The sequence below is a fragment of the Macaca nemestrina genome, chromosome 1 (genome assembly GCF_043159975.1).
Source record: "Macaca nemestrina isolate mMacNem1 chromosome 1, mMacNem.hap1, whole genome shotgun sequence".
Taxonomy (NCBI): domain Eukaryota; kingdom Metazoa; phylum Chordata; class Mammalia; order Primates; family Cercopithecidae; genus Macaca; species Macaca nemestrina.
In genome coordinates, this window is record NC_092125.1 from 74,876,342 (window position 1) to 74,898,430 (window position 22,089).

General features: G+C 37.9%; 1 protein-coding gene across 32 annotated transcripts in view; it reads right to left on the minus strand.

Moving 5' to 3' along the window:
- Positions 1–22,089, minus strand: part of LOC105493516 (estrogen related receptor gamma) — a 643,478-nt gene that overhangs the window by 223,794 nt on the left and 397,595 nt on the right. The window contains exon 1 of one of the 32 annotated variants that reach the window (XM_071080743.1): positions 5,965–8,886. The exons of 25 other annotated variants lie outside the window; for them this stretch is intronic. Coding sequence is in view for 2 of the 7 variants with exons in the window: in XM_011761195.3 (XP_011759497.1) it covers positions 236–291 (56 nt within the window). In the remaining 5 variants the exon portion in view is untranslated. Of the gene's footprint in view, positions 1–231; positions 1,455–5,964; positions 8,887–22,089 lie in introns of those variants that run through there. 6 more of the 32 variants (XM_011761195.3, XM_011761203.3, XM_011761197.3 and 3 more) reach the window with 6 other exon arrangements.

Genomic DNA, 22,089 nt, shown 5'->3' on the forward strand with positions numbered 1-22,089 from the left:
ACTGACAGTCACTGAGCTTTGCCTCAAAGGTAACATTGTAGTCAGAGAACAATTCTCGACTTACTGAATTAGGAGATCACCCTCAACACAAAAGACACAGACAGACACAAACAAGCACTCGTGCACACAAAACACCCAGGGCAATACCTGAATCAGTGTGTAAAGATACAGTCTGTCCGCCCCCACCCCCGCACCCCCACGACGAGTTTAAAAAGGAAAGAAAAAAGGTACCTACTCTTCCTCGTAGTGCAGGGGAAAAGATTCAGGAAGGCAAAGTTCTACCGAATCCATGTGCGACCGGCAACCATTATTTGTGCACCCCAGCTATAAATCAAAGTTTCCTTGACAGAGCACAGTGCAATTAACACAAATGTTCTCCTAGTGACAAGCCTATAGGCACAGCCAGTTGGGACCAAAGCTCTCACACTCTCCTAATCAAGGACTTAAAGCCCCGATTGGAGCTTATTAATATGAAGTAGGGCTTTACATATGCAGTCCCACCGGCCCAGCCGCGCAGCCGATTGGGGGGCCTCTGCCCAATCAGGAGGGAGGCGACGGGAGGCTGCACGGAGCGAGAGGAGCCAGGCAGGTAGGCAGGGTGCAGAGAGCCGAAGGGGGCTGGAAACTGAGAGTGGGCAGAGAAAAAGGGAGCGGAGACGGGAGCGGTTGAAACGCTCCCAATACACACTCTCGGGTTTGATTTTTTTTTTTTTTTCCTCCCTTCTCTCTCTCTCTTTTTTTTTTTCTTCTGGGAAGCTACAAAAGAAACATAACTAACTTAACTCTCTAAGCACTGGAGGGATTTGCCTTTGATTTCTAACCTAAGATCTCTTTTGCCTTGAAAAGGAGAACTCACGCAGACTCTCAGTTAATTTGGGAAAGGATTCTGCGGAAGGTAGAGAATTAAGTTTGTCCTGCCGTTGTCTGTGTTTTGATTACACCGGGGGCTGCTGTTTATTTGGTGCTGTACTTTCTCATGTATTCCTAATCATGTCTTTTCCTGTTTTCCTGATGTATGCTGGGCATTAAAAATAATAATAATAAAGACATTCTTCTAAATTGTTTGAGCATGTGAACTGGGATCGTCATCTCTGAGGTGGAATGCAGTTTTACACAACTACAGAAGAGGAAACAGTGACAATACAATTTGAGAGAATGCCTAAGTAAATTATATGTGTAAACCTTTCTATACCTGCGACTGTCTCTTTACGTGTAGATACAACGCGTAGCTTTTCTAAACAAAGGTAAACAACCGCAGGACAAATTGGCTTCTTCAGTTTTAGGGGTGGGGAGACTGAGGGTTGTGGGGGTAAATAGCGAATTAAATCTCTCTCAATGCATTTTGACAAAATAAAGAGAGCATTTTTTTTTTCGTAGGGAGAGCATTACTAAACAGTGCACTGAAAGTATTCTTAATTATTTGTATATATTTCAGTACAAGCTTCCAAACTAGGAGGCATATAATTATATATATGATTTTACCCAAAACATCCTGCTTTCAAATAAAACACCGTGTACATATTTGTTTCTATACATAAGGCACCCTATATGCTTTAAAAAAATAAACCCAGAAACATTTTATAAACCATCACACAGTCTGGTCACTATAAGAACTAGTTTCAAACAGATAATAATTTACAAAACTAAGATTTCTCAATCAAAAGTGTTCAAAAAATAAATAAATAAAAGGAGGATATAAGAGGACAAGTGTGTTTTTTCCTCCTTTAATTGTGTATACCGTGTCTTTAATTTCCATATAACAAAGAGTTTGCTTAGGTCCTATTTTAATCTACAGGATTTTTTTATACTAGCAAATGTACATTGGAATAGATACCAGCTATTTATGGCGAAGAGATAACTGCTACCTTATGGAGAGTGAAAAACCCACAATTTTGATATAATTCAGCTCTACTGCTTATCAACCTTTTATGTCTTAAGTCCTACATGATAGAAATAGGATAATCTTTGAGATCAAAATAAATTAGTTCAGATATTCATCGTGTGTTAAATTCACTAAATTAGGACTCAACTCCCTCAACCCTCTCAAATTTTCTAGGTCTTAAAAAAAACAAAACACTAAAATAGAGCAACCACATTAAAATTCAGAATATAAAAATGACAGACATGATTTGGTCCCCCCACAGAAGAAAGCAATTTCACTGCCTTGTATTTAGCTATATCTAAGATATAGGCCTGATTACTTTTATTTGTGTTCTAAATGCATACAAAGTTTCTAGATCAGAACTCACATAGCAAAAACGGTGCCTCAGAATACTGTATAAAAGCAGGTAGTAAAAGCTTAATTACCAGTAGCATTATGCTGTCTATATTGTTAAATGTGAACTCTGCAATTAAGATGTAAATTTGGTTGTGAGCAGTGAATTAAAAGAGCTTTGAGATGTAGAAGAAAATCCAAGCATTCTGCAGACACTGAGAGAGAAAAAAATTGTCTATTCAATCTCAAATAAGACATGTAATCATTTTACAATTAAAAAAAATAAATAAAACAGGCATTTTGCAAAAGAAAGAAGATTTTTCTAAAATACACTCAAAGAAATATGGAAGCTAATACTGCATTACAAAGACAGAAAAACATCCTTTGATTCATATGGTTACTATCTTGATTTCTGAATAAACTAAAATTCTCAGGGTAATTAATAGATTCAACTGTACATACTTTAAAAAAGATATACCAAAAAAAAAAACCAGAAACTTTCCTTCCTGGTTTGACTATGGATATTTCTGTAAAAAATATAAATTATTTAATGTACTCAATGCATCTGAATGTACTCAAAGAACGCACTCCGATTTTGCACCTGTGCAGAATCCTGTACTGTGTTCAGTTTCTTTGCATTATCATGCTGTGACAGAACCTGTTTATTACTCCTTTGAAATGGCTTTTTAAAGACAAGATTTGTAGTGTATTTACCAGTGGACCTCAAGTCACCAAATTTCGTACAAGTGATCTTTGATTTCCCATAATTTTCTTATTTCCCTTTGGGTACTTATTTGCCCTCATTATGATCCATTTGACTTCACTGGTGTATATTTTTAAAGATATTTAGACTCATACTTATGTGTAAGTCTTTTTGCTGTGCTCACAGAGATACATGTACAAACATACACAGTATCATCCCCACTGATTTTTCACTAACCATATTTCATCTACGCAAGGTGCAGTGTTCACTGAGCTCACTGCTTTCTGAGTGATCAGACATGTACCAGGTTTGTAGAGTTGGATGTTTTCCCCTTGGGATCAAAGTATCACCTGTACAATTCAAGGACCTAAAGACTATACTTACTGTCTTGAATCCAATTTAACCAATTTAAATTTTTTAAAAAAAAATCCTCTTCACTAAACTTGTGAGACAGCTTCCAGAACCTTTTACAAATACACAGCTCAGTCATCTCAAGAAACTTCCCTGGTCCCAGATTTTTCTCACCTTGAAGGAGAAAACAATGGATAATCATGGGAAATAAATGCACCATGAGTAATACTGAACTTAAACCTTCAAGAATCTCAATTACAAAAAATCTGGAAAAAAAACAAACAGATAAACAGCCTAGGATACACATATATTTCCAGTCTATACACTTCACAATCTTACCACAAGGAGTCTACCCAAATCAAGAAAAACTGAACCAAACAAAAGGATCTCTCACGATTGTTCTACAAAGAATATTAATAAATTAGTTAATATCAGTCTATTATGCATCAGACTCTTAGTGTATACATAGTTTCAATCTCTTCTTCCTGAAACAATGCAGTCATAAATATCCAAATAAATTCATTTTCAGTCCCAACTAATGTAGTCACCAAGCAGAGAATATACTTCATTTCTATTTCAAAGCACAGAATGAAAACAAGCAAAACTCAAGTGGAAACAACAGGAATATTCCTATAGTCGTATGCACCAGACATTTTACTACATTTAAGTCAGAATCATTTCCTGCAACATTCTAACTAGGAATTCTTATGTTGCTAGAAGGTGATGAGAAATGCTTGCTGTTATTGCATATTAACAGCTATATTTAGCTCCTACCTTTCTTTTCTGAAAATTAACAGGACTAACCTGCTTTAAAATGTTCAAGTTTATCACTGTCATTTTTGAAGCAAGTTTTTTTTTTATATTACGCATTCATCATTTGTTAAATATGTAAAACTAAACAAGGCATAACAAATTTAGATTTTCAAATTGCCTTGTAATCTTTCCTCAGGAGTATAAAATCTTTGAAAAGCTGTTTAACTTTTTGAACTATTTTCCCTGCTGTTTTAAATGTATCATATATAGTATAATATACCATCCTACAAAAAGCAAACCAAGACAATTACTAACTACTATCTTTAACTCCAAAAGAAAACCTTGGGAAAAGAACCTAAAATGACAAGCAAAGCACCTGGCTCCCTTGTACTCCTCATGAGCTGTGTGGCTATGGGCAGGTCACCTCACTTATCTGTCCCTCATTTCCTCATCTGAGAATTGGGATTTCCTTTGTGCTATAAACCTGCTTAAGAACACACCTTTCCCACTGAGAACATGCAGACTTCTTTCGAAGTCAGGATGACTACTTTACACTATATTACCACCAGCCCTCTATCAATTCATCATTCCTCATTTCCTGTTGCCTTTCATTTCTAGGGCACAGGCTTTGATATTTAAATTATTGTCTCGATTGGCAAGAAGCAATCATTTCTACTGAAAGTGATCGCTTCCACAGAAGCACTAATAAAAACCTTTCCTTTTGACAAACCTCTTGTCCTATAAATCCATCCCATTCCCAAATTATGGAGTCTATATATAAAAAAAGCCCATTCTCTGGGGAGCAACTATCTCACCTCCATAACACACTAAACTCTTTCCCACTGTGTTTCTGAAAGCTGAAGAGGGGGGGAAAAAGAATCAGAGAAAGACAGAAAAACTAATAGAGGCAATTCAGTTTCTGTTTAATTAATTCAGGATTATTTCATTTTCATTTTGTCAAACTAATAATACACATGGTGAAATGTCAGTAAAAATTAAATTATAAACTACAGTAGCTCCAATGGGAAAACTGACTTTAGTTAGGTTGTATTTCCATTATACTTGCCCTGGTAAGATACCAAATGCATTTCATAGTATCCTACAAGCTTTCTATAATCTGCATAGCATGTATTTACAGAGCAATAGTTAACGTTTTGAGATTATACATTAATAAACGAGTTGCAGTTATATTCCTTCCTGAATGTTAAGCACCATGAGCTAAATGCAGAAAACATTCAAGGTCAATGTCCCGTTTTAGACCTTTTCAGGCAGCTGTAATATTATGATAATCAAGCTTAAAATATTCCTATAGAAAGAGTAAATTAGCCTTTTCACTTGAAAGATGATTATGATAAACAATAAACCTAAGAGAGGACAAAATCCCTATTTTTAAAAGCCATAAATTGTTGACTCAATCATGTGTGTGATAGTGTTGTCCAAAATAAAGGGTAGCTTAACTCTGAGAGGAAGGTGGAGGGAGTAGTAGAGAAGGAGGGGGAAGTGGAACACACATGACAGATTCCAGAATAAGCAATCCATGCTTTGATACCAGTAAAATGATCAAATTACCCATCCTAACCACCCCATTCAACACATAATATATTTGAGTCTAAAATATATATATCATAAAACATCAAAAAAAGCACAATGTATTTTTTTCCTGACATATATGGATATTCAATACAAGTTTAAAAACTCGCTTTTCCTGTGGCTTGTGTTAATCCTTTTGTCCGAATTTTCAAAGGACTAGTGAAAAAAAAAATAAGATATTAACATCTGGTATCCATATAAACAGGTTTAAAGAGTTATACTTTTTTTTTTTTTTTTGATGTTTGAACTCTCTGACACACTTCTAAGATTACTTTTTATAGATGACTATGTTTGGTAACAGTCTCCTTCCCCCAATCAAGGCAAATTAATTAGAGGTGTGTGTTTGTCATACCTGGAAGAAGGTTTTAGAGTAAGGGATTACAGGTCCTTCTGGAACATGCCTTGGGTTCGGATTCCAATTATGAGGGGTGAGGCTTTGGACTGGAGTCAGCTTCACCCATCTTAGTCTCAGTTTCCTCAGCTACTAAATGGGAATAACAATAACAATCTTGTAGAATTATTATGGGGATTAAGCAGGTTAAACCAATTTAGCACAATATCTGGCCCCAGATTGGGGACCATATGATCCAGTGGGCTGAGGAAGTTTTGGCTTGTACCAGTTGTCCTAACGTAACAATTTGCAGTAGCACCTTCTTACACCCTCCATAGTGTCCCCGTTTGGAGAATGCATTTTATTGTCATCCTACATTTAGTGAGCCTTCCATAAATATTAGTTATATTATTTTTACATCTTTAAAAATTATTTTACAAACTTTTAAAACTGAACAGAGAGATGCAAGAGAAAGGCATTGTAATTCATTTGGCCTCCATCTCTGACTAGGAGTGGAAGATACTGGATACAGAAAAGAAAGTGAAGTGCAAGTTCGTTACATTATGAATTGCTTGCCATACTGGCACATATACATTGGCTGCATGTAACAAAAGGGAAAACTAAAAGATGTCCCCTTAAAGTTACCATGATGTTTTCTGCATGGGGATGAGGAAGACAGACTTGGGAAAGTTAACTGATTCTGCTGACTCTCCAGAGAATTCAATTGTACATTGTTTACCAGAAAGAAGGGGAGAAATTGCTCACAGTCCATTTCTCTTCCTTTAAGACACTTCTTACACATCCCTCTACTCTAGCAGTTCAGTCAATAATGCTGTTGATTTTATTACTATCCCAAGTACAAACTCATTCACCTAGGAGCTCTTTTGATCAGATATCCCAAGAACTCAATTTCTTCACAAGGCTTTGCTCTTGTTACATTGAATGGCCACTAATCTATGGCAGCACATAAAGTCTGGGCAACGGGGAATTACAGGCTGGGAAAGACCATAGGGATTATGAGTCCAGCTTGGTTACTTTACAAGTAAAGAAAATGAGGCTCAGGATGGTTAAGAGCCTTAACCCAGGTTACATACCTAGGTAGTAGGAAAGCTCCTATTAGAAAAGATTACATTTCTCCCCTTTCCAGTACTTCGTTAGCAACAAGCTACCAATGTTAATGTCACAATTGTTCACAATATACTAGCGTATAGACTTCTGACGGAGATTTGACCCCTCTGCGGACAAAGGTCCAGTAAAAGCCAAGGGACATCTGAACCCAAGAGATAAATATCCAAGTGTAAACCAAATGGTCCTCTACTTTCTCCAAAAGTTTAGAAAGGTTAAAAAAAAAAAAAAAAGTTACATATTTAAAAAGAAATGGGAATGTATTAGTAGAAATAAATTCTGTCTTCTCTTCAGCTAATTATTGTCCTGTTAGAAGCATATTTTAGCTATTGTTTCTTTCAAGGATTCAGTTTTGTTAAACAGCCACACCTTTCCTTACTCTGAACTCTATCTGACTGTAATCTGTGAGCTGGGCTGGGTCTGACAGTGTCCCCAGGGCCAGTAATGGAACTCAAGAAATATTCCTGTCAATGTTATAGGAACACAATGAATACGTCTTGGATAAGTGAATGAATGAATGAACTAATGACCAAGGCTATTACTCAGTTAATTATTAAATTTAAGAGAGGCTGCCAAATTTAATGAGATAATTTAAGCCGGGTAACTAGAGTAATACAGGAAAAATTTAAGAGATAACATGATTGAAAAAAAATAGGCAAATGGTGAAGCAGAAAGTTGGTAGAAAAACATAAAAAGAGGAAAAAAGAATTGAGGGCAAGGCCTGCGCCACGCTATACTAAGGCGCACCAGCACTTCATCATCATTTATTCTTCTGATAGCTAAGAAGGAGCAATGTAGAATGATTGCTGTCTTCCTCTACTTTCTAATTTTCCATGTTTTGTAAATATTCATACTGACTATTGGATAATGAAAACAATTATTATTAAAACAAAAGCAAACAAACAAAGCTGCCGTATCAGTACCTAAAACTGTGACCCTTCCCAGGGTAACATGGAAACATTTTCTCATTTAATCTGACAGCAAATGCTTTTAAAAATCGTGATCCCATGTCCTGAAACTAAAATTTTTCAAGTGTTCAAAAATGATTCTTGTATGTAACATAAAAATTTCTATATTAAGGATTCTAAGTACTTTTCATTATCTAAAGATTTCTTTGGTTAAATGTTGACAAGGATCCCATGAAGAATGGTCACGGAGTTCCTGTTTCTATAAGATGTTTGACTGGAGCAGAGTGAACACTGAATACTTTCAGTGGGAAGGTGGATTTTTCCTCTTATGGGGGGAGGAGGAAGGGAATTAATCAGCAGAATAAGGCAAAGGTCTTACCTTTAGGCCACTCTTTACCTCTCTTTACTCCCTGCAGTTTTTAAACAAGACCTGTACGTTTTGCTTGATGATTTCATTGAAAGAGCAAGACCCTGATGAGAACATATCACATTCTAGAGAGCCAACCGTTATTTCTAGAAAACCACATTTTGGATGCAAAAAAGAGTGAGATTCCCTGGTTCAATTATTACACATACATATGCATGTATCTAAATGCAATATGTACCCCCAAAATATGTACAACTCTTACATATCAATTTTAAAAAGAGAGAGTAAGACAAAGAATTCCTTTTCCATTTCTGTGGTAGATTAAATTACAGGAATGGTGGCGGGGGAGGGGCATGAGGACTGTACTCAGGACACTGAAGTCCTGGGGTTCTTATCTCACCTACAGTTTGTAACTAAGTGCACAGATATTTGGATCACGAAGGTTTATCCAATCAAACTGTGTCACCGAAAAGCAAGAGTTCAGTTACCAGTTGAATTAGGAAACTAAATAAATCAAAGACCATTTTCGTTAGTGAGAACAGACATGGATTAATTCATCCTTCGATAAATTAGAACGTTAAACGAAGAAGTGAAATTTAACAGAGAAAGATTTTTTAAAATTTTTATATTTTTAAAATATAGACAGAAAAGTTAGCTGTTTAGAACATTTAAAAATTCTAATTAAGAAGTGGAATATCCAATATTTTTGCTATAATTTAACATTAACAAAGAAATTTCACACGTGCTCCTTTTGTTCCTCATGACAACTCGCTGTAGCAGGTAGAAACTTTATTATTATTATATTATCATCCCATTTTACAGATGACACTGAGATTCAAAGGGTTTGTTGATTGTCCAACAGCACTCAGTTTTCATGCTGCAAAGTTAACATCTAGATTTATTGATTTTTTTTTTTTTTTTTTTTTTTTTTTTGAGACGGAGATTTACTCTGTCACCCAGGCTGGAGTGCAGTGGTGTGATCTCAGCTCCCTGCAAATTCCACCTCCCAGGTTCAAGTGATTCTCCTGCCTCAGCCTCCCAAGTAGCTGGGACTACAGGCGCCCACCACCCCACCCAGCTAACTTTTGTACTTATAGTAAAGACTGAATTTCACCATGTTGGCCAGGCTGGTCTCAAATACCTGACCTCAGGTGATCTGCCCTACTAGTGAAAATGTACAATACAAAAAGAAAACCACTGGGCTTGGTGGTGTGCACATGTAGTCCCAGCTACTCCAGAGGCTGAGGGAGGAGGATTGCTGGAGTCCAACAGTTCAAGGCATCAGTGATCCATGATCAATGGTCACACCTGTCTATGATAGCCACTGAACTCCAGCCTGCAAACATAGTGGAACCCCACCTCTAAAATTTAAAAAAGGGTGGGGGAGGGGAGAATCCTGTGGTCTCAATAATTTCCCTTCTCTAGCAAGAATTTTACTCTGGTTAGGTACAGCTCCAAATTGACTGCTTTCCCTTTCTGAAGTTTCCCAGCCATACAACCACAGTAAAATTCGAGGATATCTGAGCTAAGGAACCAAGAGACTTAAAGAGGAGCAAAATCATTCCTCATTAAGACAGAAGCAACAACAATCCAAAAACTATAACTCAACTTTAAAACTACCATATTTGCTTAGAGTTTTTCAAAGATACCCTTGTTAATAAAATAGAACTATGATCAACCCATACAACATAACAGCTTTCAAACATTCGTGTTTTCTTCAGAATTATTCTGATTCATCTGTATAATCTTTCTAGCCTGCAGTATAAGGGCCTTTCTTTTTTTTTTTTTTTTTTTTTTTTTTTTTTTTTTTTTTTTTTTTTTTGTCATACTACCAGGTGCTTTGGGGCCTGGGCATGTTACTACTGCTGAGAAGATCTGGGGAGAAAACATGGCCACATTTTGCTTTCCATATTACCAAAGATGATTAAATAAGACAATATTAGCTATAATGGACTCTTTTTGTGGTGAGAGCTTTCTAGTACTGCCCATGTTCTCCCCCAACATTGACTTCATTGCCATCATTGAACAGTTAAACCTATTCAATTATTCAATCCTAATCAATATTTTGAGATGTAAAGAAAGTAAATGTAAATATTTTGTTTATTTTTACCATACTTGATTCATGTGCTCTTACTGGAGGAGAAAGTTACATATTTATAAATAAACCATTGCAAAACAAAGGCGGGGGGTCCTTTTCTTGTAATTCTGGCTCTCATTTAGTCAGCTACAATATTTAGCAACACAATCCGCAGGGTAGATAAAACACTCTCAGGCCTGGCGCAGTGGCTCATGCCTGTAATCCCAGCACTTTGGGAGCCCAAGGGGGGCGGATCATCTGAAGTCAGGAGTTCGTGACCAGCTTGACAAACATAGTGAAACCCTGTCTCCACTAAAAATACAAAATTAGCCAGGTGTGGTGATGGGTGCCTGAAATCCCAGCTACTCGGGAGATTGAGGCAAGAGAATCGCCTGAACCAGGGAGGCAGAGGTTGGCGGAGATCGCGCCACTGCACTCCAGCCTGGGCAACAGAGCAACACAGCAAGACTCTGTCAAAAACAAAAAACAAAAACAAACAAAAAAACAAAAAAACACCCAGTCTCAAGTGTTCCCTTTGGGAAGCCTTCCTGAAAGGGCACCAGGCGGAATCAATGGCCTTCTCCTCTGTGTCCTATCATGCTTTGCACTCACTGGTCTAAGTGGTTTGTGTCAAGGTAGATTGTCCTTATGTGTCTCTGCCTTCCACTGAGTAAACTTCTTGATGGCCTTTAATCCTCTGCCCTGTGCCTAGCACTGAAATCTAGACATTTTAGACTCTCAACAAATATCTGCCAAATAAATTTCTGATTTTGGCAAAAATGTTCACACATTGATATGGTTTGGCTATTTTGTGTCCTCCAAATCTCATCTCGAAATATGACCTCCAGTGTTGGAGGTGGGCCTAGTGGGAGGTGTTTGGGTCGTGAGGGCAGATCTGTAAGGAATGGCTTGGTGCTGTCCTCCCAGTGATGAGTGAGTTCTCACTCTGGTAGTTCACTAGAAAGCTGGGTGTTTAAAATTTTAAAGTGTGTGGCACCTCTCCCCTCTCTCTTGCTCCCTCTCCCACCATGTGATAGGCCGCTGCCCCTTCACCTTCCGCCATGATTGTAAGCTTCCTGGAGCTTCACCAGAAGCAGGTGTCAGCACTTACCCTTCTTGTACAGTCTGTAGAACCGTGAGCCAAAATAAACCGCTTCTTTATAAATTACCAGTCTCAGGTCTTTTCTTTATAGCAATGCAGCAACAGACTAACGCACTCATACAACTTGATTTTTTTAAAAATGAGTTTCAATGTTTCTCTGAAGAAATTTTGTCAGTATTTTAATGGGGCTAATATATTCTACATATATTTGCTTTCCTGGGTCACTATACTCACCTTCACTTCAGAAAGATGAGAACAGAAGGGGAATTTTCCAAGTGTCTATTACTAGGGTATTAACCAGTAACATTTCTAGACCCTATGATCCATACAAAATATGGTGCTTTTAGGGAGTTAAGGACTTTTTTTTTTTTTTTTTTTTTTTGAGATGGAGTCTCTCTGTGTCGCCCAGGCTGGAGTGCAACGGTGCGATCTCAGCTCACTGCAAGCTCCGCCTCCCGGGTTCACACCATTCTCCTGCCTCAGCCTCCCGAGTAGCTGGGACTGCAGCCACCACGCCGGGCTAATTTTTTGTATTTTTAGTAGAGATGGGGTTTCACCATGTTAGTCAGGATGGTCTCGATCTCCAGACCTAGTGATCTGCCCGCCTCGGCCTCCCAAAGTGCTGGGATTACAGGCGTGAGCCACGGCGCCTGGCCGTTAAGGACTATTTTAACTGTGATATTTATCCCCTCAAGTTGACGTCACGCTGAATTTTAGGGTGAGGGTAAAAATACCATCTCTGAAGTTCCCCTCTCTTTCTCAGAGAAGCAAGATGTGGTAGAAAGAATAGTTGAGGAAGAATGGTTTTTGGTCATCTGTACGCTTGCGCTAGGTGCTGCATTTATTTCACTGGGCTTCAGTGAACAAGAGGGAACCGGTGCAGTCGTTTTCGAAGTATGGATTCCAGACCAGCAGAATCTCCATCAAGTAGAAGCTGGTTGAAAACACAGATGAGTAGGCTTCACCCCAACCTACTGGGTCAGAAACTCTGGGGGTAGATCCCAGCAGCCTGTGTTTTAACAAGCTCTCCAGGTCATTCTGGGACATGTCAAGATGTGAGAATAGGATCTCTATAGACCTGTTTCATTCTAAAAGTCTACAGTTTCATCATCGGGAACAGAGCTTTTATTAAAAATAAATGGCTCAGAATTCACTTTATTATTCATATATTCTTCATCCCCAGCCCCTAAGTTTTTTAAACTTCATGTTTCAACATATTGAGTCTCAAAAATCAAATCCTGCAACAAGAAATACCAAATAAATCAATCAATAAAGTGATGCTGGCTGCTATGGCTCAGTCTGCAGACAGCAATATGGTCCTTGAACTTTTAAAAACTTTAAATTCAGTTCTTTCTCTGGTTAGTGTATGTCTCATGGTTCACTCAGCTGCATCTGCTTCAGAGTTTGAAGCAAAAGCCTTAAAATCGGTAGAGACAGATATGGTGACCAGAAGAGCTGCAGACAGTGGTTCACCCTTGTTTTGAGCCTGGCTTCTGCTATTCTTTAGCTGGTAGACATGTGGGCTGATGGGTTAAAGTCTTGTATGTCTCAATTTCCTCATTTTAAACATGGTGATGACTCCAATCTCATACTGTTGCTAAAGGGGACTAAATGAAATGGTCTACATATCATTGGTTTAAACCTTTGAAACATTCCAATCCTCAGGCCTCACCCCAGCCAATTAATTTAAAATCTTTGGCATCAGGAGTTTTGAAACATCCATCCCAGGTGACTTCAATACACTGCCAAAGTAGAGACTGAGACCCACTGGTAAATTACTTAGCCCAGGTCCTGGAATCATTATTTTACCATTATTGAACTGTATAAAGGAAGTGTACGTAAAAGCATAAACTTTGATATCAGATGGCCTCGTTTTAATCCTGGCTGTACAGACTGTTGGCTGTGTGACCTTGGACCTTACTTACCTGAATTACTGGTTTTATCATCTGTTAAGAACAACAATTAGCAAGAAGGGATAAAAAAAAAAAAAAAAACTTATCTGCTTACTCCATAAGATTGTTGTGAAAACAAATAAGATAACATAAATCCAAGCTCACTGTGATTGAGGCAAGTATAAGAAAATATTCGTCCTTACATACAAGCCCACAAAAACTATCAGTGGCTTGTGTTAGATGCCAAGTCACTAAATGCAAGTGACTTCCAGAACTTCACCAGTTTTGCAGATGAGACATCGTTTTTTTTTTTTTCTTTGAGGCCATGCTAATACCCCAAAGCCCAACTGTGATCATAGGATGAGATAATCTGGCTCCACATTGGAATCACCTGAAGACCTTTTACAACTACAGCTGCCTGGGTCTCACCCAAACTCACCCAGTGAAAATCTCTGAGGGTGGGGTCCATACAGTGGTATTTTTGGGATAAGATCTACTGGGGATTCAAACTGCAGCCAACATTAAAAAGAAGGAAAAAGGTGAAGTTAACTGCTGAGGAAGGGGCTTAGGGTAAAGTGAAAACCATCTATGGACTTCAGCTTTTGTAGTGACACAATGCTGAGAAACCAAATTTCCAGGGATCCGTCAGTTTATGAAACTTTACTAAAATAAGTCCTGTACTGCCAAGCATCTAAGAAGAAAAAAGTGAACCATAAAATGCTTATCAATGAAGAGCTGAGTATAATGTAAAAATCTATTCTAAATACTATGCTTCAGAGTAAAAACAGATGTAAAATGGTTAAACAGAATCTGTGGTATCATAAGGCAATCAAATTTAGTTGCTTTTCATTTTCTTCCTTATATTCTTATGCATTGTTTGGATAATTTTACAATGAATGCAGATTATTAACAGAAAATAATAGTCAAACAGAATGTAGTAAGTGGAAAAAGTAAATTAAGTAGGGGAAAAGTATGAAATGGAGAGACAGTAAAATAAATGCCAGAGCTGAGAAAGATGAAACAGCGTGCACTTATAAGTAAAAAAAATTTCTAGGACTCTGAAAGTGCTGGAAGATTCCTGAGTACACACCAGTGTTTCACTCCTCTCTGCCTAGAAAAATCTTACTTACCCTTTTTAAAAATTGTATTTGTTTTTTTTTGTTTTTTTTTTTTTTTTTGAGACGGAGTCTCGCTCTGTCACCCAGGCTGGAGTGCTGTGGCCGGATCTCAGCTCACTGCAAGCTCCGCCTCCCGGGTTCACGCCATTCTCCTGCCTCAGCCTCCTGAGTAGCTGGGACTACAGGCGCCCGCCACCTCACCCGGCTAGTTTTTTTGTATTTTTTAGTAGAGACAGGGTTTCACCGTGTTAGCCAGGATGGTCTCGATCTCCTGACCTCGTGATCCGCCCATCTCGGCCTCCCAAAGTGCTGGGATTACAGGCTTGAGCCACCGCGCCCGGCCATATTTGTTATTTATTTACTTTTGAGACAGGGTCTCACTCTGTCACCCAGGCCTGTCACCCAAACTGGAGTGCAGTGGTGCAATCATAGCTTTCTGCAGCTTCAAACTTCTGGCTTGAAGTGATCTACCACTTCAGCCTTTCAGAGCAGTGGGATTACAGATATGTCCCACTGCAACCAGCCCCTACTTATCCTTAATACTTAGTTTACCTTGGAGCGGAGGTCAGGGGAGGTTCCCAGTAGGATAGAGACCTCAGCATCCCTCTATCATCTCAACTAACCAAATGCATGTTTTCTTCATATTTTATCTGATTCTCCCGTGACTGTAAGCCTCTTGAAAGTAAAACTGCATCCTGTTCATCTTTATAAATAATCCTGACACTGAGAGACAAGTGCATAAATGGTATCTCCAAAGATTCACATTAAAGTGAAAAAAAAAAAAAAAAAAGTTCCCCGTCTGTGGGAAACAGGCAGAATAAGATGTGATATAAACATAGCCCTACATAAGCTATTTTTAAAAATAAAAACAAAACAAAGACAAGTCCTACACATAAATTATCTTCTGTGGTCTTCTGGACTTTCTATTTGAGGTTAACAGTGAAGAGCTGCCAATGTTCATTGCTCAGTGGGTTTTGATCCACTGATGACTGGTATGTGGAGTTTATACCAATAGTTCTCAAAGGAAAAGATCAGTATCATCCAGGAACTGTTAATGTAAATTCTTGCCCCTGCCACCCCAGAGAAACCCTGGGGATGGGATTCAGCAATCTGTGCTTTATCAAGTCCTCCAGGTGATTCTGATGCATGTTCAAGTCTGAGACCCGCTGGTCTAAATTAAAAGATTTAGAAGAAATGAAAAGCCAGCTCACTGCTAACTCCTTCTCAAAGTCTATTTCGCTAATATGGCTCTCCTATATGTGCCATGAAACCCCAAACTCTGATGAGCAAATGTTTCAAAACAGACCAAGACACATCTTGACTGTTAAAATTCCCACGTCTGACCCCTCAAGAGAATGAGGTTTGAGATGCAAAGGACAAGCCTGTCTCTTTCCTACAGTTTATCCTGCCAGACTCCTTCATTCCTCACTCTGTTCCCTGCAGATTGTCTTGTAAATGTGGCCACAGACACATCTTCAGCCCTGAGTCTGACTCCTGACCTCAGCTATGTTAGCCTCTTTGCTGCTGAAGAACAGCCCCTTGGATCACTGACTTGCTATTATTCTGTGCTTAATAGCTCCGACCTGTGCAATATTTTTTATCTGGCTACAGTCCTATCTCTAAATTCTCTATTTTGAATGAATACCGATTTTGTGACATGAAGTCTGCTATATAATGAAATGCAAACAATGAAAAGGCTAAATCAGTTTACAAAAAATCTATTTGTCAAACAGTGTGGAGATGTTCCCAATTTAGTCTGGGCAGTTCATGCAGCTCTTGATAAGGGAGTTAAAAACCTAGCTGTTCACAGAATGAAAATAAAGGCATCTGCACCACAGATATATTTTCCTTTCAAAAGTCTTTGTTGTAACTTGTAGCTAATTAAATGCCCTTACACAAGAGGTGCACACACACAGCAAAATCAGAGAATAATTTTACAAGGGAGCCCCAGAGAAGAGAAGAGCACAACACAAGCTTCCCACTACCATCTCTTATATTGCATTTACATTTCTATACAGCTTCATCAGCCTGACAAAAAAAGCACAAGGGGAGGCCTTTTTTGTTCAATTTTGGACGAGAGAGATTTCTAAGCCCTGCAAAGGAACGTGCTTAACATTAAAAAAAAAAAAAGAAGAAGAAGAAAGAAAGAAAAAAAGAAAGAAAAAAAGAAAGAAATTGTAACCCTGCCTTAGATGCTTGTGGAGAAATAATGCTTTCTACACACCTTTCTGTATCACCGACAGAGGAGCTAAAAAATTATCAAGAACTTAAAGTGTTCCATTTTTTTATTTGTAGTGTTTTCTTCACTCCTAGATATTATTTGCAGGCAGAGGTGCCCCTGTATTAAGCTTGACATTTATTTGAGTGGCTTTGAATTTACTATGTCACATTTGTCAAAATGGGATTATATATATATATATATAGACATTCTTTCAATTTTCCACCTTCTGAATTTAACTATTTCATTGGGCAGATTTTAAAGTGTTAATTCTCAGATGAATTTTTTTTAAGTCATATATGAAATTGGTTCTCAAATATAACTGGCATTGAGTTATCACAGTCCCCCTTCTCTCTTCTTTCACGCCCCCGTCCCCATATGGGAAGACTGTCCAACATAATGGGATAGCATTGGATATAAAAACAGAACATTGTCTAAACAGAAGAACCATTACTAGAGAATTGAAAGCTCTTTGGGGTCGGGGTAATTTATATTATAATTATTTCTTTATACCTGTTCACAATCCTGTGTCACTAAACGTGTGGACCCCTCAGGCTAAAACACCAACCCCACAACCCCTTTCTAACACTCCACCCCACCCCTACACATACCCCAAAATACCCCCCTACACATACACACACACACACACATACCTCTTTTTCAGATGGAAACTCAGAAAGATCACCTCCTGTCTGAAGGCATCTCTTACCCTGCCATCCTTTAGCATTTTCATACCTGTACGTGGTTTTACTTCTCTTATTAAACTGTAAGCTCCTTGAAGGCAGTAACCCTGTCTCATCTCAGAATGCTTGGAACACAGCTTAGGGCCTGACAGACTGCATGTTATTGAATAGGCTGTTTAATGAATAAGTGAATAAATGCAAGTCTAGCTGGGCAATTGCTTTCTGAGCTTTGAACTCTTACTATTATGCAACAGATGAATTCATGCAACCTTCTTGATGTCAAAATATGCCACACTTTTGTACATGGGTGCTTGGAATACACTTGTCAGCTTTTAAGTCCTATTGGTTCTGACTCTAAATCATCTCTACCTTCTCAAAGTTAAATTCCAACTGCCTGAATTTCCTCACCGGTGGTTTCATTGGTCTCCCTACCTCTGTTTTTCTGCTTCTTCCTAATTCATTCTATATGCCATTCTCAAGTACTTTTACCTCACATTTTCCACTGTTACAGCACAAAATCAAGATTCTTGTAACCTGAAATTCAAGTCTGTTCATAACTTGACCCAAACTCTCTTTCCTGGCAAGTTTCCCACAATTCTGCTTCAAAGAACCTGGGTATCACAGTCTTCGCTTAACCTGAACATACCAAATGCATTCCTATTTCCAGGATTTTTGCCTCAGCTATTCCCACCATCTTATATTTAAAGGACACCCATTTGTAATGCTCTATATACATGTGATATGTCTTTATAAAGTAGGTTAGAGCCTTAAAAAAGGGCATGGCCAATTCGACTTGAGAGAGGAACCAAAGAGGCAGATTTTCTGAACTAGTCTCTAAAGACTGTTGGGGGAAGAAAAATTTGTGGTAAGTGAGCAAACTTTAAGATAAAAGAGAATAATTGAATCATATTCATCCAATAGAATGTAAGTTCCTTGAAGACAAGAACTACCTGGTTCATCTTTATATTCCCAGTAGTACCTAGTAGAGTGCTTTGTATGCAACAGTTGACTACTAAACATTTCTTTAATGAGTGTTTATCCATTTCTGTCCTAACTCCATCCAACCCTCACGTATAGTACCTTGCATATACTAGATACTCAATAAATGACAGCTAAATGAATGAATGATTTCTTAATCTTTCCATTCCTTGTTAAAATGCAAAAGTGGGGAGAGGAACAGAGTAAGTAAAATTGAAGTTACCAAAAAAAAAATCTTAAGAAAATGAATCGGTATGAACACAAAATATGCTTATTTTGTTTACACACCAAAAGTAAACTGTACAAGAAAACAAGTAAAAATGTTGAATTCATATCGCCCTCTGGTGTCGGACTCTCCCAGACAATTAAAAAAACTCTCAAACTTAACAGTTTTAGGGAGATTTTACATCAAAATAGGAGCACTCAACCTTCCCTGATCAAGGCAAAATGAGTGTAGCATTGAATGAGAAGTGCAACATCTTTCAAATTTGCTTCAGTTGTTAAAGATGAAATTATTAACTCCAACAAAGTATGGAGCCACCAATATATTTGCTTAATGGAGTGAATTCCTCCTTCTGTCAAAGTCACTGTGTCTCACCATGATAGTCATTAGAGACCAATGGAATGAGGCTGCTAGCTGTACTACAAGTTCTCTGTATGAAAGATGTGCTTTAAAATCTAAGACAATATGACTTTTCAACAATAGTATATAATGGAAATTTATTTATTTACTAAGCATGAGAAAAGCCATTGAGTAAAGAATGAAAGTTACAAAATAGACACAGTCTATTCATTTGCTATTAATGATGGGGCACTGTGCTGATGCAGCTGAAATAAAACAATACACCCTCCTTAAAGTGACGCTTAGGATCATGGAGAGAACCCTGGAATAAATATCTCAGTGTGAAATCATTGTTCTGGCTATAGCATAGAATTCAGAAAGTCCCTTATATTAAAAAATATAAAAGCGTTCCTCTTCAGGGTAATTTAATTTAGAGAGCTGGTTTAAATATTCCAAAAACTAATAGCATGTTTTGAAGGCAGTCTTAGACCCAGAAACATAAATTAGAAAACAGATTACACCATGATTCCTTTTGAGAGTTTTTCTAGCAAGCTGTTAGCCACTAAGTGCTCTCACCCTTGCCATCATCTTCACTGTTGTCATCATCATCATCATCATCACCATTCATGGGTAACACTCATCATCATCACTGTCACTGTCGTGGTGATCACAGTCATTGACATGATGGTCAGTGTTGCTAAGTATCACAGGTTTATGATGTGCTAGGACTGTACTCAAAATTTTACATCATTTAGTTCATCTGAACCTCACAATAATCTCAGTAACATTCTAATTTTACTGATTAGGAAGCTGAGACTTAGTAACTTACTATAGCCTCCATAGTAGGTAACTTGCAGAAACAATTCCAATCCTGCTCATGGAAACTTTTGCTCTTAATCATTATATTGACTACCATTAGGTACCAGACTTTACTTGTGATTCCTCTGGACGTGGTGCCACATGGGGTGTGATTCTGTTCATTTATCTGCTGTATTCCTCTTTTTATCTAAATGATGAGCAGAAGGGTTTGCTAGGAGGATTTTAAAGGGTTAAGTGCTTTAAGAGAACAAAGCCATAGAGATAAATCTTGGGTGGATAAGGAACCATGAGGGAGTAAGTAATACATTGTCTGTTAGAGTCTCTTCCTCTGTGCGTCTGAACAAATGGCAATAAAATAAAGAACATGAAACTTCTGGGTGTTAAATCAATTTATTTATTTATACTATATTTGGCAAGCATTTATTACATTGTTGTTAGCACTGCACTAGGTGCTAAACAAAATATTGACACACGGGAGAAATGCAAGCCCATATTCTTGCTTTGGGAAGCAAACATCAACTGTACAACATTCATAGGGTAACTCATTTGATGTTTTAATCAATTCCATCTCATCTGAGTCTAGTACCACACACTTGAATATATGCACACAGACATGCACACACACACACCTCTGTACACACTCCTAAAAGCAAAAGTCCAACAATGCCAAAAACACACAGATTTCAGATAAAAACTTTCAAAATTTGTCCAACAATTAAAAATAAACTGATTTTAAGAAACGCACACACATAGGACTTATAGAGGTTATTTCTACATCTCACCATCTTTATTCCTGGCAATACATGCTGTGTTACCTATGAGTAGTCTCTTTTTGGCTACAAATGTGTCCCATCTTCCATCTGTTCTTCTAGCAATATTGCTGGCCTACTGCCACTGAAGCTACATCAGCCTTCATGATGTCGTTTGACTAGGTTTTCTCAAGTACCCGTTCATTTAGCTCTCCAGGTGAGGGTAGGCATATATATTTCTCTGTAGTTCTCTGAGCAGGGTTTAACTTTGGTTCCATATTAGCAAATGTGTATGTTTCTGCTCTATTTACCAAAGTTTGCAACCTATTTTGCTAGAGTAGAAAACAGAATCTAAAGTTCCTCAAGAAATTGCTGGCTGAGCCATGAGAGAACTCAGCCCAAGGTCTCAATTTTTCTTTTATAATGGGATGTCAGTTACCCCCTGGATTTTGCTATATTCTTTCACATTTTGCTTTTCTTTCCTTCTCTTTCTTTCTTTCTTTCTTTCTTTCTTTCTTTCTTTCTTTCTTTCTTTCTTTCTTTCTTTCTTTCTTTCTTTCTTTCTTTCTTTCTTTCTTTTTTTTTTTTTTGTCAAGTCTCACTCTGTCACCCAGGCTGGAGTGGAGTGGCATAACCATGACTCACTGCAGCCTCAAACTCCTGGGGTCCAGTGATCCTCTCACCTCCAGCCTCCTAAGTAGTTGGGACAACAGGCACACACCATCATGCCCACCTACGTTTTTTTTCTTTTTTTTTTTTCCCCCATCATTTTTTCCCAAAGACAGGGTCTTGCTATGTTGCCCAAGCTTATCTCCAACTCCTGACCTCGAGCGATCTTCCTGCCTTAGCCACCCAAGTTGCTGGGATTACAGGCATGAGCCACCATGCCCAACATGTTTTTGCTTCTTTCATTCACTTAAGTAATATTTTTCTCTATTCCAGACACTGTCCTATGCATAGGAGTTTTTACCCTCTTGAGTTGAAGGCTGAGGTTCCCCTTGCCCCCTCCTTTCCCTCTGTCCAGTCTCTCACTGCATGTACTCAAGGCAGGCTGGTTAGCCAATTGGTTAGGAGGTTGGGTAAGTTTCCATGTCAGCTCTGTGTATTACTAGGAGTTCGTCCTTGACAAAGTTACTTAACCTCTCTGTATTTAGTTTACTCATCTGTAAAAGACACACTCAATAAAGAATGACTATTATCTTTAAATTGTATTATGGTGATGTATATTTATATTTCAGTCTTGATGTAGAAGGCAATTATCTATGTATCAAACTCATCCTGTAAATTGTAAAAAAGTATACAAATGTAATGTGGTGTTATTATTTAATACAGGGTTTAATGTAGGCTTTAATGTAGAGTTTGTGTCAAAGAGAAGTGAAAAATATTTGTTGAACACCTACTATGTCTTAAGCATTGTTCTGAGAGCTTAACTTATAGTACTTTGCTCAACCTCAAAAAAGGTCAATGATGTAAAAATAATAACAGCCTTCTTTTATTGTGCAATTATCTAACAATCTTAATAATGTAAAAAGTAGATATTATGGTGAT